Source organism: Parasteatoda tepidariorum, chromosome 2 (assembly GCF_043381705.1).
Source record: "Parasteatoda tepidariorum isolate YZ-2023 chromosome 2, CAS_Ptep_4.0, whole genome shotgun sequence".
Taxonomy (NCBI): domain Eukaryota; kingdom Metazoa; phylum Arthropoda; class Arachnida; order Araneae; family Theridiidae; genus Parasteatoda; species Parasteatoda tepidariorum.
Window position 1 is genome coordinate 101,175,178 of NC_092205.1, and position 19,398 is coordinate 101,194,575.

Sequence of the window (19,398 nt, forward strand, 5' to 3'; positions counted from 1 at the left end):
GGTCATTTGACAGGTAATGGTATGTTTAGTGTTAAAATGCTAATGGAAGGGGTAAAAATCTCGAAAAAAAAAAGTTTAAAACTAAGTCTTTTTGTGAATCACAGAGTTTACAAGGTTAGCACACCACATTTCTCCTAATGCCTTTGACTAGAATGTTTTGGTTCGTGGTATTAGTATTTTGTATGCAAATCGCTACAAAGCTTTAGATTGAAGATCCCCTAATTTTTTTTGTTAAAGATTTTTATAAATATGTAACAAAAACAATTTTAAAATAATGTTTATTTTTCAAATGTTGCAATAAAATGATTTTCTGTTTAATCTTAAGAATGCACAAACATTGCAAGTTTAAGAATTTTAATTTGAAAATAGTGACAAATTTTTTCTAACTGTACGTAATTTTGATTTGCAACCGTTAAAATAGAATTATAGAATAGAACCGTATAAGTAGAATTTAAGTATGTTCATTAAATGGGTTAGTACCTGCAGAATAAACTAATAATAAGAGTCTTTTAAACCTTTAAGATTGCTTCTTGAAATTTCAGAAAATTGCAAAAGAATTTTGACTCTAGACACTAGTTAAAAAGCTTCCTTTCATTATGAGTATGACAGTGCAGGTGCCAATTACGGTAGTTGAGCCACTACTACTGTTAATCTGTGATCATCATTTAAGTTTTGACATTTATAACTAGTAATTTGAAATAAATGATATTGCAAGGATCACAAGCAATTGCATCATTAAAAAATTAATTTATTATCTCATTTCAAGGGGAAAAAAAACATCTATCTACAAAAACAAATAAAAGTTTGAAATTCAACAAAACAAGGAAACTAATGCAGTAGTAATAAACTTTGAAAAAAAAAAAAAACTGAGTAGCCAAATAGTGTCACTAGTCAGAAAATTATTTTCAAACTACAGCTCTTTTGCTAGAAAAATATATTCAAGAATTGCAAAAGAAACCACCCAATATGGGAGGCATGAATTGCAGCTCAAAAAACAGTGGTCCCATACAATGTCTCTAAGCCACATTACCTTTTCTTGAAATATCTTATCACACATTGACACTTTTAATAGTAACTACAAATTTTTGATCACCACCATCCGGGTGATAGCGATGAAGATGGCGGATGTTGCAGCTGATCGGGCACTCGGTCGGAGGACGTTTGCTTATGATGATGGATGGTGCGACCAGTTTAGACTCTGGTATATTTCCTATAACAATGACGCCACACGATGACGAATCACTGTTACCGGCTGAACTCGATTCATTTGAAAATGCAGCGTCGCACCTGAACAGACAAGGAGGATATGAAGAGGAACTGTCTGTCGCATCGTCATCTGGCAAGGGTGGCAGTGATGATACCGGGCTGCACAGAATTATGGGAGAGCTGTCATCCTCAAAATCTGCAAAGTCTTGAGATGTAGATGTGTTGCCGCTAGAAGGGGCTCTAGGAATATGGCAGGGGAGTGAAGAGTTGGACATATTTAAATTAGGCATTGACTGGGCATAAATTTTGTTAGTCAGTGTGACATTTTCAGTCACGGGGGTGGAGGGGCTAGTGGCTATCACAAGACCGGACTTTAAATCTGATGGCACTTCCACCAGGGTGGGTTGGTAACTCACAGAACTGGGTGTAGCATCCATGTCTACAGTCATATTGTTCAAGATGGGTTCATCACAGAACAGTTGGGTGGATAAACTTCTCAATCCGCTAGAGCGATTGATACAAGTTTCCACACTGTTGACATTTGTACCTTGGTAAAGTGATACAGTATTTTCTTGGAGATCACATGCAGCTTTGATCACAGAGAGTTGACCTGGGTCAGACTTTTCACTTTTCTGGACATTAATTTTTCGAGATAGTCCTAATGGTATATTTGAAAGTGATTTAAATGGATTAATATTTTTTTTCTTACAGTTTCTCGCAGGTAATGTGTTGAAAAATACATCTTTCTTTTGAAGTAAATATGGCACATGTACTTCAACTATACAGGTTTCTTCATTCTTATGTTCTCTAGGTACAGTATTCTGCGAGCACATGTTGGTATAATTTCCACCAATAGTTAAAGTGATGCCATCTGAAGTGAAATTATGGCACACAAAACGTCTTTCGGATAAAGGCGTACTCATCTTCGAAGACATCGATCCATTGCCTACTTGCTCCAATTCTAAACCAGTGAGAACTGGGTCGCAGTGAGATATGCTCCTCAGCTGCTCGATACCAGATCTTCTGCACTGATTTTCATCATAGAGCACTATGTTTTCAGCTGAACGTGGTTGAGAATAGGGAGGCGGTGGTCCCCACATATAACGTGGTACTTCATATCCTGAAAAGTTGCATGGGTCCACTAAGGAGTAAGGCTGGGCATAACGCGGACTGGAATTTAAATGCAAATGATGAAATATTCCATCATTGGACCTGGTTCTCCGATGACTGACTTGCGGCCGCCCATACGGTGAATTTCTAGAGCGAATTCCAAAGTGAGATGACGGAGGAAAGCAACTAGTGTTCCGGGAGCGGAAAATGTGAATGCATTCACTCCGCCAGGGAAGAGAATCTACATCCTCATTGCTGGCACTCGTATGATGTTGATTCCAAGATTCCCGAGACATCAATCGTTGCATGAAGTTAGCTTGAGTAGGTGTATCCTCAATTTCATTTTGAGTTCTTTCCGTCATTTGCCTTTGCCATGGAAGCCAATTCCAGCCAGACGGGCGATTTCCCGATCTGGATGCTTGATCCCTGAAGGCAGAGTTAGTAGGAGAACACTGCTCTTCTTCGTTGCCTATACTCGCCATATTATTATGAGATGCCAGAAGTCTGTAATCAATCATGTCCCAAATGTGCCACGGATATAACTCGTCGTAACATCCACAAACACTGTGATGAGAGTGACGTTGATAAAGAAATCTCCGCCTTAGCTCAAGCTGTAAAAAATTAAAATAATTAAAGTCTTATAGATGTTCCCAAAACAAAGTAAGTTTTCTAGACTTCATGTCAACTGAACTTGGCAGTGTTGTTGAAGCTAGACGGGTTAATAATGCTTTAAGAAATTATGAATAAAATTATCGTACATTTCCGAATATAAGCTCATTCATGTGTAAGCTGGAAAAAAAATGCTTTTTGCTTGTAAATTTTAATTTGAATATTTTTTATTTGTAATAATGCTATGCTTGGAAATAAAATTGTACCACCTCTTTTCTCCAAAAGCATTTCAGCAAGGATTAACGTCATATCATCAGCCCTTACCTGTTTTTGCTTCCCTGTCTCTCCTCCGCTAGGCTTTTCAATTACCATTATGTATAGATGTAAGCAACTGTTTAACTTGGCAGAAAGCACTATGTTTAAAAAACCAAGCTGGGCTACGTAAGGATTCAATTTCACTCTCAGCTCATAAAACTAAGTGAAAGACAAGTGTAGTCTTTTTCAATTTTTATATTTTGGCACTGCTTTTTCCACTATTATGTTTCATGTGTAAGTTTCGCAATATTTATCGATTATCGCTTATACACGACATAAGGAGGAGTATTTTTTTAAGTAGGTATTTAAAGCATGGTTATTAATTTGCTTATATACATCTGATGTTTGGATATCCCCCCATGTGTGAAAGTTACATGTCCTAAGGGACGAGTAAATGACTTATTTTTCACTTTCCCTCGACGATTTTTGATGTGTTTTAAGTTTAAGTGATTAATTTATGTAGAGAGAACTAGCTGCAAAGAACATTGTCAATTGATACAGGGATGATATTTTCTCCAGCCTTATATTATGGAGGTGGATTGCTGAGTTGTGCTTGAAACTATAACATTCAACAAAAAATGGTCACCTACTGCTGTACTTTTTAGAAGTGGAGAAAGATTTATAAAAGGAAAACCTTTTACACTTCACAAGCATTTAACTTTATTTTAATGCATTAAATAAAATATTTTTAATAATTTTGAAGTGAATTTAATTAGAAACTATCTATGTATAGTTTATTAAACTATATAATGTATAGTTTTTTGGATCAAAGAATTAAATTACCTTTTAATAAATTATCTAATGCATAAAATTTATAAGCAGAAAAATAATATTTTTTTATAATGTAGGAAATTATTTTATTATTTAGTTACAATTATTTTTACTTAAAAAGAAAATTTGAAATTGATTAAGGAGCATTATAAATAAATCCAACACATTTATCAATTTTGGTTCACTTTTGAGATATAGTGAAGTCCACGCGGTTTATGGAGAATTGCAGTTTTTTTAAAATTGGGTTCCACAGGTCTTGTATTATATTTGATAGAGCAGACTAAATTGGCAATGAACATTTACATTAAAGGAATATTTTTTTAAACAGCCCATAAGAAATGAATATGGAAATTAAAAAAAAAAATCATATATTATACTTTTGCATTTACCAATATATAGTTAATATTAGTGCCATGAAACCAGTTGTGTAAATTAGTATTTATTATTTAAAAAGAAAATTTTAAATTGATCAAGGAGCATTATAAATAAATCCAACAAATCTATCAATTTTGGTTTGCTTCAGAGATATAGTAAAGTTAATGCAGTTTATGGAGAATCGCTGTTTTTAAAATTGGGTTTGATTGAGCTGACTAAATTGGCAATGAACGGTTACATTAAAGGAATAGTTTTTTTCAACAGTACATAAGAAATAAATTTTGAAAAAATTCATAAAATATACTTTTGCATTTACAAAAATGCAGTGACATAAACCAAGTGTATAAACTGGGTAAAATAAGATATGAGGTGTTGAATGAGAGAAGAAGCTTACTGACCTGTTCCCAATAGAGTCGTTTCTTTTCATGGTTAAGAAGTTGGTATAGCAACATAGAACAAGAAATGCACAAAAGTATTCCTAAAACAGAGAAACTGAAGAGCACACGCAAACAGGAATATAAACTTCCGTGAACAACTTCACAATTTGGCGTACTATTGAAAACAAAGCGGTGTGCTGTAACAAGGTAGGAAAGGGCAATTAGAAAAATATAAACAGTGTACAAATTTTTACTCTAAATTCTGAAAATCATATTTTGAACAATACAGTTTTTATTTTAAATTCTCATTTAAAGAAAAAACTCATACTTATAAAAAACTCATTTAAAGAGAAAACTAAAAATAGTATACATAGATATATGTTTTCTAATAATAACAATGCAATGTTCAATTACAAAATTCATAATTAGGTAATTCAACAATATTTGAAACAAAATTTCCACGGATTAAAAAATCTTTGCATACTCAAACAGAGTTTAAAACAAATGTTTTTTTATTTGTTTAAAATAGATTTTTTTATTTGTTTAAAACATGTTTTTTTTTAAAGCAATATGTTGAATAATATTTTAAGCTCATAATTAAAATTAATTTATCCATTCCAAAGTACTTGATAGGATTTAACTATTAATGTTTCTAATAAACAATTTAGAAATATACACTTTTATTCCTTAAATTTCCTAAGATAATAACAAAACAAAAAAAGAAAAGAATGAATACTTTCACTTTGCTTTTATATTATTTTACTACTCCACTTAATAGGCAAATGATCACACAACATTTATTTTAGTAATATTTGTTAAAAAGAGATTATTCCCCCTTTGCTTGTCTGTAATATAAAAATGCATAACTTTAGTGTTATTGAATTAATACCATTATTTAGCTGTATGCAATTTATAATATTAGTTTTTAATTAAGTTTTATGAAATTGAATCAATACAAATTTTAATATTTTTAAGGTCGTATATCATATATATTCTATATTAATATTTATGAAACAACAGGTGAAAATAATGAAAAGGTACAAAAATTACATGGGTACAACCCATTTTATACTCAAAAATTTCTATTTAATCAAAGAATGTTGATATCAACTTTTCTGTCAATTTTATTATTTCATAAATAATAAAAAAGTGCATTAAAAATTATGTTTATTTTGCATGAAGGTTTTTGTTTCTAATTCTTTAGCTTTAGTCAAACAAAAACGTCTAGATTAAATGATTCACTGCTTTTATGTGACAAATTTAAATTATATCAAATAAAGTTTTGAGCACAAGCATTTAGACTGCGGGGATGATGCTAATGGACTGAAATTTTTCAATGGACTAGATTTGTGAAAGCAATATTTTGCTTTTTGGCAATAACAACTTTGCCAGTGGTTTTTCCAATTATTTCTTATTCAGTTTGTAAAACATTTTACATGCATTAATTTACATTTTGGAATTCTTCTTTACAAGCACTAACAGAATTTTTTATAAGCAAAAATAGGATGATAAATTAATAATAACCATACTTTGTAAATGCTATATTTCAGAAAGAGAAATTAAACTACATGAATAAAAATAATTTCCAACCATAGTGAAATTCAGGAGAAAATTTCCAATAGGATAGGACTGAAAATATAAAACTTTCAGAGATGTTGTAATTGTCCATTCAAGAATAAGTTTATAAATTTCAACACTTATAAAAATTCTAAAAGAATAGAACTAACTTTCTTGGTTATCGTGGTCTCCAACTGCAGAAATACACATGCACGTCTTAGATTGAGGAGTATACACGCACTCGTGCAGCGTCTGAAGGCGATTCATGTGAACGACGGTTGTTGTCACCGTGATGACAACACAAAGAAGGGCACAAACAAGGCAGCAGCCACCAGCCATTTTAATCTAAAAGACAAAGCAACTTTGAACAACTTAAACAGCAACTTATTCAATCATTTCCTAAATTTAGCAGGGGAACAAAATTTAGTTGCTGATAGATAACAGTAACTGAAAGATATCATACAAACTTTTTCACTGGTTTGATTGCATATCGCTATTACTTTTAAAGTTAATAGATTGAATTTAAAAAATAGTCATTAGAAATAAGCTATTTTGTAACAAAATACAGAACGAAACATGAAACCTAAAAACATAAATGGCTACCATCCCTTTGGATTGGTGCTGAGGCAGTGTTTTCACTACAGTGCGAGAACGCGAGAATCTCGCATATTTTTTTATATCCTCGCATTAAAAAATGATTACCTCGAGAAATTAGCGCATTTTATAAACCAATTTCAAAATTTGCGAATTTCTCGCATTTTGAAAAAAATTTCTCATTTGCGCCATTTAGAATAAAATCCGCTTCACTTTTCTTCCTGGATCTTTTATTATTTTCAACACCTGCCCCATTATCTAGCTTCCCTGTTTACCAGTATTGTTCAGAAACTTTAAGAACAACAGANGTGCTGAGGTCTAAAGATGTAGGTCAGCTAATTACCCAGTGGGTAGAGTATTTATAAATAGGTATTTACCCCTGTCTTGGGTAAATACTCAAAATCAGGGTTTTTATAACTTTAGATCCTTTTTAAAGCATGTAACCATTATTTGTCTTGTTTATAGTTCAGGAAATAATATATTCTTAAATTTCAAAAAGAAACATCAAAACTTAAAATATATCTATTCCAGAAAAAATATCTCAAAAAACTATAAATAGAAGAGCTACATTGTTGCATTAAAAAAGTAATATAAAAAGGCATGCGTTGTGTTATGTCTAAAGTAGACTTTATGTTAAGTGAAGGTTAAGCACTTTTTAAGAAAAAATTATTTTTTTCAAAGACAATGGTGTATATAAACTGGATAAAATTGAAAAAATGAATGAGCACAGGGAACAAGTTCAAAATTTCTTAAATTTGTTTTCTCTATTAATTTTATAACTTTAATGTAAGTGATAAAGTTAAACTAGAAATTTCATATCTTAGTTGAAAAAAACTATAAAACTATTTTGTTTAAAATAAATGAGTTTTTTTTTAATGTAAGTTTAAAATCATTGGTTATTTTGCTTAAACAGTTTTTTTTCTGCTTCTTATTTGAAACAATAAAAATGATTTTTTTTTTAAAAAAAATTGATATTTTAGTGAAATTATAAAATTTAATTTTGAACTAAAAAAATACTGAACTATAGAATTTAATTTTTACATAAATGAATTATTTTGCAAACTATCAGCAAAACACTACTTAACATTTAGAATACAAGACAATTTATACAATTAAACAAGAGGTAGTTATTGTTTAAAAATTATCAAATATGTTAATTTTATTAAAATCTTGAATACTGTTTACAACTCTATGTAAAATATTGCTTATTAATATTGTTTCAAGTCATTAATTCAATTTACAACATTGAGTTTTAATAAAATATTTCTTTAAATTAAAATATCTTCTGATTTGTAATAAAAATACACCTTATAATGGATAATATGAAAATTTCCACGAGCTTTTTAAGATAAGTTTTTCTCGATTTTTTTTTATACAAATAAGTAAGGAAGATAAACCTTAAAATAATATTTGATTGATTAGGAATTCGTAAAGAAATATTAGGTAGGAATAAAAGATATTTGCAAATAAAATTTGGTTCAGATAAATTATTATATATTTGCGTGATTTTGTTATCAATTCTCACTTGCAATAATCTAATCACACTTAAAATCATAGCATCAAATTTATTCAAACATATTTTTCTAAATCAAATTTATGAGTTTAAATAACAAAAAAAAAATTTAATAAATACTTTTTTATTTCTGTAAGTATATTTTAATTTCAGTTCTCAAAAGCACTTAGTATAACTTAATATTTCATTTATTATATTTCATGCAATAAATAATATAAATAATCATTGTTTAGCATTATTCAATAAGTTAAACACTTAATTTTAAAAGTAGAAAAAATAGCGATTCCAGTTTGCCCAGAACGGGTTCTTTATGAGGGAAGAAGCGTAATAAACTATTAAACTTAACATGCAAAAATATTGAAACCTGCAAGCTATTATTAGCATATAGTTTTAACCCTTTGAAATTTTATTAATATTGAGCTCTATATTTTTTAATCAATTACTAATAAATATATAAAAAGTCAAAAATTTACAGCCAATTTAAATTAACACATTAAGCATAATTGTTCAGATATCATCCAATCAAAACTAAATATGAATCCAAGAAGGATTACATATTTCTCATATGCAGCTAATTTTTGTGTGATAAATCTTCTAAAATAAATTACTTAAAATTTGAAGAAAAAAAATTGCATTCTAAAAATATATTTTTGGCTTTAATTGCATTTTGAGATGAAATAGAACTACGTCCTGCATAAAATATTAATATTTACTTCAGCAAATTCACATTATATTAAATTGACACACAGGCTCAATTCACACAAAATTTGAACTCATAATATATATTTATTTAAAAATAACCTATAAATATATTTTTAAAGCAAACAATGCTTTAGAAAAGGAGAACATAAATAATTTACAGAACATTAAATCTGGTTGTTGTTTGGTGCCCCCGTATATCTAGCGTTCCATCAGAACCTAGAGTGTTTACAATTTTACATGAAAATTAGAGCCTGCACAAGGTGTTTTCGAAATGGGTGTTGCGTTTACACACACCCGACAAAAAAGAACAATGAGTAGACAGTTCAAAACATTGTTTGGAACTGTTAAAGCTATATAAAAAGGATTATCTGTGTCGGTATGTCACAGTGGCTGAAACATGGATCCACTACTACAAACCTGAATCAAAAATATCTTCAGCTGAGTGGGCAACAGCTGGTTAACACTAAACATACCATAACCGGTCAAATGACCGTTTAAGAACGATTGCATCGAAAAAGCGCTTATCATCTTATCGTTTTTGCACATTTGACTTTTATTAACAATTATGTACAGGTAATAGTCTATTATTATTATTTTTTCTTCCAATAATACTTGTCGTATACCTATTTCTACCACGACCGGGAGAACAATTGCTAGTTTACATTAGTTGTACATTTCTCCAAAGACTGTTGTGCAGTTAGTTCAATCAGACTAACTGTGAATTCAAATTTCAAGAGAGTACCTTAAATTTTAGAATGGCAATTTTGTGTCAGAAAAAGTGACAAAAACTATATGTTTTGGTAAGCAGCTTATATTTTATTTTGATAGATTTACTTCATTTCTAACTAACTGCTAGTTTTGACACAGAAAAATGTCGAACCAATCAAGACATCACAAGTTCTTAGTAGATATAATATTGATTATAATAATAATTAGAAGAAATAGGTTGGCGGAAAATATACTATGGAAATACCCTGTATATGTAAAAAAATGCGCTGAGCAATGAATTAAATATTCTTATTTCTTGTGTTTGCAATACATAAAAATTGGCGATCACCTTCTTTGTCTGCCCCAGCTTTTTGTTTAATTATAATAAAGTTTTTTTAGTTTGTTTCCTTCCTAACATCCATATTCAATCAAGAAACATAAAGTCCGGTCGTTTGATCGACTATGGTAGAAACAGGTATATATTAAGTGTTGGTATGTTTAGTGTTGAAGTCATCCAAAAACTCAAAAGGTTATGGCTTCAATTATTTGGGACGTGCTTGCTGTTTTGTTCATTGACTATCTTAAAAAAAATAAATCTATCAATATTACAGGGCATTATTGAATCGCCTGAGTGAGAAAACAGCCTCAAGTGACAAGAAAAAAAGTTCTTTTCCACCAAGACTAAGTCCCTTGTCACAATTAAGAATAGGTATATCAGAAGGAGATAAACATGCACATATTTTAACTATGCCACTTATAATGTACATAAAAAATATAATATTTAAAACAATTATAAATATTAAAAAAAAATCAATGAAATAAAAACTTACCAGAAATGCATATCGATTCCTTCGCTTGATAAAACATGTTAAAATGAGGCCAGTTATAATAAACTAAAAATAAAGTAAGCATAAATTAAAAAATAAGTAGCACACACACATTTTTTTTTAAAGTCTGAAATTAGTGAAAGTTTGATTATCATCAAAGAAATTAAAAAAAAAATATGAACAAGCATTTTGTATCTTAAATATTTCAGAATTTTCTACAGAGAACTGTATCCATTCAAATAGAAGCAGGGGTCTGTCTAGGTTTTTCTGAGAGGTACCTATTTTGTGAAAATTTAGACATAATTTGTGAAAAATTAAAAGTTATATTTAAAAATCAACACAAAAATATGGTAAAAATGTGGATTTATCGTTTCTTAAGGGATACAAAAATAAAATTTTANTAAAAAATATATAAATTTTATGTATTAATTAAATTTCACATATGAATATAGGTTTTTGACATTTTCGACATTTTTGACAGTGAGGTTTTTGACGTGACGGTTTAAACCATGGTTTAAACTGTCAAAAACTGTCACATGTCAAAAACCTGCCAACCCTGAGTAGCACACACACACATTTTTTTTTAAAGTCTGAAATTAGAGAAAGTTTGATTATCATCAAAGAAATTAAAAAAAAAAAATATGAACAAGCATTTTGTATTTTAAATATTTCAGAATTTTCTACAGAGAACTGTATCCATTCAAATAGAAGTAAAATAAATTTTTCATTAATTTCATTTTAGACAAAACCGAATCAGTTCCACAAATATAACCAAATTGGTTAGTAATTCTTAGACAAAAGCATTAAAAAATTTAAAAAGATGTAGTAAAACCACTGCAGTATTATCACAATGAGTGAAAAAAAATAGAGACAAGAAAAATATATATAACATACAATTATAGCTCCTATAAATATCTTTCAGCAATGCTTATATTTCACTTTTATTTAATTTATAAATCCACATAAAATTAAAGAGTATGCCAAAAATACTCTCAATTTAATTATTTTAACTTAAAATAATTCATAATAAATTATGATATGTAAATAAAATGTCAAGAATGATGATATTTAAAAAATTTTAACAGGAAAAAGTTCATGTACTCTTGTGACAGGTCGTACATTTTCTCTTTCCGAGTTTCTGTTTTAGTTCCTAAGTTTTTTCAAAGTTATCTCTGCCAGTTAACGGTTAAATTAAAGAAAATTATTTCATGTTATATTTGAAATACCCATCAACCACAATCACATATATTAATCTGAAAATAAAATTTTTATATGTCAAAATACAGCCAGGAAAAATAACAACAAAATTAACAGCGACACCCATTGGGAAATTGTTAGGTTAAAGATTAAGACAGGTATTAAAGCAGAAAAAATAATTACTAGCCCCATAAATCTCTGCAATTATTTATTTAAAAAAACTGACAGTGTAAATAGGACACCCATACAACTTACTTTTTAAAATGTAATTTAAAAAATTTGGGTTTCAACATCCACAATTCTTGAATCCAACATTATATTCATATTCAATGATCAAAATGTGAGTAAATATTTACCACAATTCCTGGAACATAGGTGGGTATTGTCTCGAAGAATTGTAGGGATGAAGTATAGGAGCGGAGGAGAAGGTAAATGATGACAAAGACTATGCCATGGGCGATGGACAAACCTCCGCACACAAGACATGCTATCACATACTTTTTCATCCATCCTCGCCCACTGTTGTTGTTATTACTCCCTACAAATAATAAAAAGTTTTAGAGGATTAAAAATATACATGGTGTTCAATAATAACCGCTCATCTTGTCACAAATGAAAGTAAAAAAATTAGAAACAGGAAGGAAGACGAGAAGAGGAAAAACATCAAAACCAGTTTGATTGCAGGATTGCTTGGTGGTGACTCTAATAATCTTCATTCTACTCATCCGTGTTTTCTACAGCAATCAAACAGGTTTAGATGTTTCGATTTTGATAGAGTTGATTATCAATTTACGACTCCTAAAGTATGCACTTTTTTTAAATGCAATTTTTCAAGAATTTAAAAAAAAAAAACTTGAAGGTATTAATTGTGAAACACTACACTATATATATTTTATATAGCAGGAAAATTTAAGCCAAAAATGAAATGTGAAGAAAGATCAATAGTTATTTCACAAAAAAAGAAAATTCTAATTTCCAAACATTTTCTGGATCGATAAAAAACAAAAAGTGTTATTGCAAATTTTCTGAAAGCTTTTCTCACAAAAAATTTTTTTTTTTTTGCAAATTAACGTTCAAATTTTACTTAATTTTTAAACCTTTGCTTCAGAACTATAAAGAGGAAAATATTGTCATCTAACACAATTTTATTTTAAAACGAAATTAGAAAATAAAAACCGCACTAGAATAAGAATGATGGAAACGATTCTATAAAACCATAATATGTTAATTGTTTCTATAATTAGATTTATAACATTAAATTTTATTTGCACAATACTGTGTAAGTAGTGATTCATTTTAAACTTAATCCTATTCCTAAAAGAAAATGTTAATTTAGATGAAACTTTTAACAAACATACTATAACAGTAAAATTATGCCAGACATTTAAAGTAATTCAAAAAATAAATNATTAAAAAAAAAAAAAAAATTGCAAATTAACGTTCAAATTTTACTTAATTTTTAAACCTCTGCTTCACAACTATAAAGAGGAAAATATTGTCATCCAACACAATTTTACTTTAAAACGAAATAAGAAAATAAAAACCGCACTAGAATATGTCACCATAATATGTCAATTGTTTCCATAATTTGATTTATAACATTAAATTCCATTAAATTTTATTTGCACAATACTGTGTAAGTAGTGATTCATTTTAAACTTAATCCTATTCCTAAAAGAAAATGTTAATTTAGATGAAACTTTTAACAAACATACTATAACAGTAAAATTATGCCAGACATTTAAAGTAATTCAAAAAATAAATAAATAATACAAATATAAAACAAAAATAATATTTCGTTAATTTTAACGAAGTTTATCGAGAAAAAAAAACTAAAATTTAAATAAATTGGTAAAATATTTCCAGGAAAAAAAATTAAAAGACATAGTCCTTTATAAAAATTATAAAAACATTTTATTCAGCCGATTGGTTTCAATTTTGTGTATTCGAAATAATTTAATTTAACATCAGGTTTTGCCTGTGTTGACATTAACAAATTAAATAAGGAAAAAAAAAATTAAAATTACTTTTCCCCAAAAATATCTTTGCATATATAAATGCTATATGTAACTGTTCAAATCAAAATATTTTCCATTCATATTATAACTTCCGAGAGATACGACAAAAAATGTAAAAATAAAATAGCATTAAAAACAGAATTTCATCTAGCTCATTTCATTTTAGCATTAAAAACAGAACTTTTCCTGCAAAAAAAAAGAAGAAGAAAAAGAAAGTAAGTAAGAAGAAAAAACGCGTTATTTGAGTTTGGTTACGTAAATTAATTAGTATATTTACGGCGTTCAGCTAGAGTCATCAAAATAGCAATTTTAGTACATGTAAATACCAGCTTAATTTAGAAACTTTCCTGCGGGGACGACAGGGTTGCAGTCAGAATATAAATTCATACTTTTAAAAGAAATCATGCTTCACTATCTGTGTATAAACACATTATTTTTTCGACCAATTTTCGGCTATCAGAACTTCGAAAGTAGCCGCAATCTGGAAAAAGTTTTCCGATTAGTTCAGTCAGTCGAGAAGTCCTAATCTCGGTAAGTTTTTAAACGAATTAGAAGGAAAAAAAAAAAACACGCTTTAATAAAATTTATTTATCCCAATGNTCGAAAGTAGCCGCAATCTGGAAAAAGTTTTCCGATTAGTTCAGTCAGTCGAGAAGTCCTAATCTCGGTAAGTTTTTAAACGAATTAGAAGGGAAAAAAACAAGCTTTAATAAAATTTATTTATCCCAATGTAAAAAATAGATTTTAATAATTATTGTTTTGTTATTGTTTTATTAAATAAGGTTCGAACATTTTTTGAATTGTATGGCATGCAAATTTTAAATTTTTTTTTTTTAAACTGAGTAATTTTAAATGACAAAATACAAACGAGATCGGAAGAAATTATCAGATTTAAAAATACACCTTTTTCGAAATTTTATAATTCAAACTATTTGACCGATTTCGCTCAAATTTTGTATTTTCGTATGCTGTATGCGTTTTCATTTTGCTTTAAGTTTTCAAAGTTTCTGGTACTTTAAGTTTTCAATGATAAAAAAGTAAAACAATGAAATGAAATTTGATAATCGGAATTGATCATATTAATGTAATTGTCTATTTTCGAAAAATTAAAGAATAAATCGATGTTCTGAAAAAAAAAAGTATTATAAAAAAAATGCACATATACAAAAATCAACAAAACACTTTTCTGATTTTTTTCTCAACCTCAAAATATTTTATCGACATATTACACACAAATGCTTCAATAAATCAATCAAATATCACTATATTTTGAAGAAAAAAAAAGAAAAAAAAACTAGAATCACTAATTATTGAAAGTTTAATGCTACATGTGTCAAACCGTGAAGATTATTTGTTACGCGATATATTCCGTTCAATAGGTTACTAAAACTAATATTCCGAAAAACTATTAGATAGGTAGGCACTTTATTTACGTCGCACTAGAGTTGCACAATGGGCGACTGTCCCCGACGATGATCCAAAGACATTTTAATCCTTTGCAAAGGGGATGGCTCCCCTGCTTTGGTAGTTCGGTGACCTGAGAGCACTTTACAATAGAACAATTTAACGAGGACCGATACCGCGCACCCTCGGACCTTACGCAGGCAGACCAAAGTGGTCACTCACTCGCTTACTGACCGCAGCCAGTGATGCTTGACTTTGGTGTAGTACTGGGAATCGCGTCTTTACGATTAGTCCACTGCGGGACGAAAAACTGTTAATTAGGTACTAGAGAAGATAACAGCTGAAATCGCATGGTTGTGCTTGGCATATTGACCGTAGCCAGTGATGCTTCACTTCGGTGTAACAGCTATTATATTTTGGTTTTTTATCATGCTGGAATAAGTTTTTAAACAGATTTAAATAGATGCCTGCAAGCGACGTTACGCGTGTGCGTCGAACCTGATTGGCTGCTGAATCGTGACATAAACAAATGCCACAGTTTACCCACTCGTGACGTCGCTTACAGGTACCTAGTTGGGTACTTGCAACTAATGACAACGCAGTATATTACGTGCTAACGGCTTTAATTTATTATTGCGTTGAATCAGTTTTACTACCCCACACGTGACGTCTCTTGCAGGTATCCAATAAGCACAATTATGATAGGTGATCTAACAATGAATACTTATTTTAAATTTCACAAAAGGTCAGTACTAATTTCTTGTCAAGCTTTTACGTTAAAAAAAAAATTTATTAACATGTGTAAAAAAATATTTTAGAAATAGATTAAAAGAAAAACTTTGAAAAAGAATAAAAATGTAACATCTTAATTGAAAAGAATTGAATACACTTCTCACAATACATATAACTAATGAAAACTGCTTATCAAATTTTTTTTTTTAAAATAAGCTAAATGACTATTTGTGAAATATCGCATTGATCGATGAAATAAGTATTTAAAAACTTCAAATGCCGTTTTCTAAAAACAGCTTTTAGCTCTTTAATTAGCCTGTTAGGTAACTTTAAATTTCATATGATTTTATTAAATTTTAATTACAAGACGCATATTTCTAAACCAGTTTTCGTTTCACATACGGCTTTTTTTGCTATTGTGTTTACAACTTTTCAATAATTTAAATGATGAAAACTAAATATTCTGATACTTTTCATTCAATTTGCTGTCAAATTAAAAAACGGAAATTGAAAATAAACACGAAATTGAAAATAAACAGCAAATTGAAAATATATCATTTATATGCATGCACACATACCAATAATAATTATATAGGTATCGTACATTGTGATTCCGAAAAATCTGAAATAATAATATAAATCATGCTAATTAAATTAACCCTTCCGCGTACAAACTAATTTTTTAATTCGATTAATTCAATCAATAAACAAATATTCATTTTTAAATTTAATTTTCATCATTCCGTAAGTTTTTATATATTCAAGTTTTTTTTTAAAATTTCTTTATTTTTTTTTTAAATTTCTTTATTTAGTTTTTTTTATTTATTTATTTTTAGTGCAAGTGAAAATTAAAATTTACAAACAATGAAATATCAGTCAACTAACAGGAGGGAAAATTCAAGTCTTAAGAACTCTCAATTTGTAAATAAATAAAAGCTAAGATAATGGACTTGAACACGCATTAATATGATATCAATTTTCAAGATCTAAATGAAAATGTCAGACTTGAAAAAAACGATAGTAACTTAAGGGTTTTTCAAGAGCAATAAGGCGGTATGACGTGAAGGTAATATAATATTTAATTTAATTAAGAGAATGCTTACTTCTTCTAAGTGTAGAATTAGTTGAAGAAGAGGGGCCGCCATAACGTCTCGCCCACCAAAATACCAACATCCGAGAGAAGATTGAAATGGCGGTTCTATCGATCGTACCTCCAAGCGGTAACTTTCTAAAACATTCGACACGAAATTCGAATCTCTGTACCTTATCAATGCCTACATCGTCATTTTTCAATAAAATTTTGTATTCTGTATATTACACACCGCGAATTCAGCTGGTAAAATGCTAATAATAAACCTGTCAGAAAATGTCTTTCTTTTCTTTTTTTGAAAAAGTGAAATTTTAGAAAATAATAATAGAACTCAAAAATTATTCAAGATTCAAGGAAACATTTTTTTTGCATTAGTCTTTGCGAAATTACATGTCGAATGTAATAAAATGATTTAAAAAATAATCGTCTGTGTAAACAATCATTTGCATAGGTTAAAAAAATGATAGTCTGTGTAAATGAACATTCGCATAAAGCGACAACTCGAGAGAATAGGAAAAATTAAAAACCACTTTCAAGTAGAACATTTTTTAAAGGACATTTTTAGCTGGACGCTTGGTAAATTCTGGCATAGATAGATACGAAATAGAATACGAATAGAACACGAAAATGCCTCTAAACTCTTAAAATAGTGTCATTCGGATTCACGACAAAAATAAAATATCAAACTTTAAAATTTTAATATGTTTTCGTACGATTTAACCTTGTCATACATATAAGTAATTCGAAATTGTTATCACGTCATGAAAAATAAACAAAGTAGAACGAAAAATAACTTGAAGAAAGATTTCTAAATCCAGAAAGCATCTTTTACACCTGTTTATTCTTTTCTTTTTCTTTTTTTACTTTATTTTAAAGAACCCATATTAGAAGTAAATAAAACTTGCTGTTTCATAGGAATCGTCTTCTCTTTATTTTATAATATTTCGAAACTCACTTTTAAAATTTTTAAAACATATTTTGGTTAAAGTAAATTTTCATTAAAAGAATTTAATAAAACGCAAAAGATTTCAATCTTTTGTTTATTATTAAGTTCTTTAGAATTTTAATTTTATTTATACATATATTTAAAATATATTAAATCAGTTTAAAAGACAATTATTAATATTAAACAAGTTAAGCGGTTTTTTCAAATTATTTTTGATTAAAACTGATTAAAACGAGGCAATAACTAACTGACTAAACGTACATTAAGTAATATAAACAAATTTATTTAACAAGTAAGTCCCGCAGTGAACTGATAGTTAAGACACGGTTTCCAGCAGCCAAGCATCACTGGCTGCAGTCTGTGAGCGGGTGGGTGACCACTTGGATCAGTCTGCGTAGGGAACGAGGGTGTGCGGTATGGGTCCTCGTTTCATCAAAATTGTGATGGCATGTCTTCGGATCATCCTCAGCGATGTTTTCCAGACCGTCGCCAATAGCCCATTGTGCAGATCCAGTGCGACGTAAATGAACTACAATTTAACAAGTAATAAAAAATGGCGAAAGCTTAGTTTCATAGGAATTTCAAAATTACAGGGTGTTTTATAAGGTATTTTTCCATTTCGATGTTACATGCTCTTTTTAATAAGTTTTTCTTAAATTTTACGTAATAATGTAATATTACAAAATTACTTCATATAATAAAAGAAATTCACTTTTAGTTATAATCCTCAAATTAGGAATAATAATAAAAACCAAGTCATTATAATAGTAGAGAATAATATTAAGAATGGATGATAAATAACTATTACTAGTAAATACCTTTAAAAATTAAGAAAAGTATTTTTTATTAGTTAAATAAACTTTTCACCTCAAAACTGTGTTTTTTACCCCATAACTTCTTTGCTTATACTATATATATATATTGATTAAATATGAAAAATAATTTTTTTTCTGAAACCTAATTAATTTTAATGCAAAAATGAAACACTGAAAACTAGAAGGAGACTGTTGTTCACATTGCCACAATCATACCATTGATATCGAAATTTCAGCGGGCTGTTTGCGGGAATGCTTTACTTTTAATGGCATATGATTATGATTATTATATAAAAACATGTTAACGTTGAAGTTTTTTCTTTTTTACATGATAATTACTGGTCTATTCTGATAACGTGGCCTGCCATTTTTATTCTTTGTCGTTTAATAAAGTTAATGATGTCAGGTTCATTATATGAGTGATAAAGCTCTAGATTTGATCTTCTAAGCCACACGCCATTTTTTTGAATTCCTCAAAAAATGCTACTCAAGACCTTTCTCTCAAAGGTACCCAACATAGCCTCATCCGTAC

At 29.0% G+C, this 19,398-nt stretch overlaps 1 protein-coding gene across 5 annotated transcripts in view; it reads right to left on the bottom strand.

The window, feature by feature from the left end:
* Positions 1 to 727: 727 nt before the first annotated feature.
* Positions 728 to 19,398, bottom strand: part of LOC107455730 (uncharacterized) — a 51,364-nt gene continuing 32,693 nt past the window's right edge. For 4 of the 5 annotated variants that reach the window (XM_016073401.3, XM_016073400.3, XM_071177998.1 and 1 more), the window contains 5 exons: positions 12,218 to 12,399; positions 10,668 to 10,730; positions 6,491 to 6,665; positions 4,785 to 4,960; positions 728 to 2,927 (listed from right to left, as the gene is read on the bottom strand). In XM_016073401.3, coding sequence (XP_015928887.1) covers positions 1,050 to 2,927; positions 4,785 to 4,960; positions 6,491 to 6,665; positions 10,668 to 10,730; positions 12,218 to 12,399 — 2,474 coding nt within the window. In that variant the 3' untranslated portion in view covers positions 728 to 1,049. Of the gene's footprint in view, positions 2,928 to 4,784; positions 4,961 to 6,490; positions 6,666 to 10,667; positions 10,731 to 12,217; positions 12,400 to 17,118; positions 17,264 to 19,398 lie in introns of those variants that run through there. The other variant, XM_016073399.3, reaches the window with a different exon arrangement.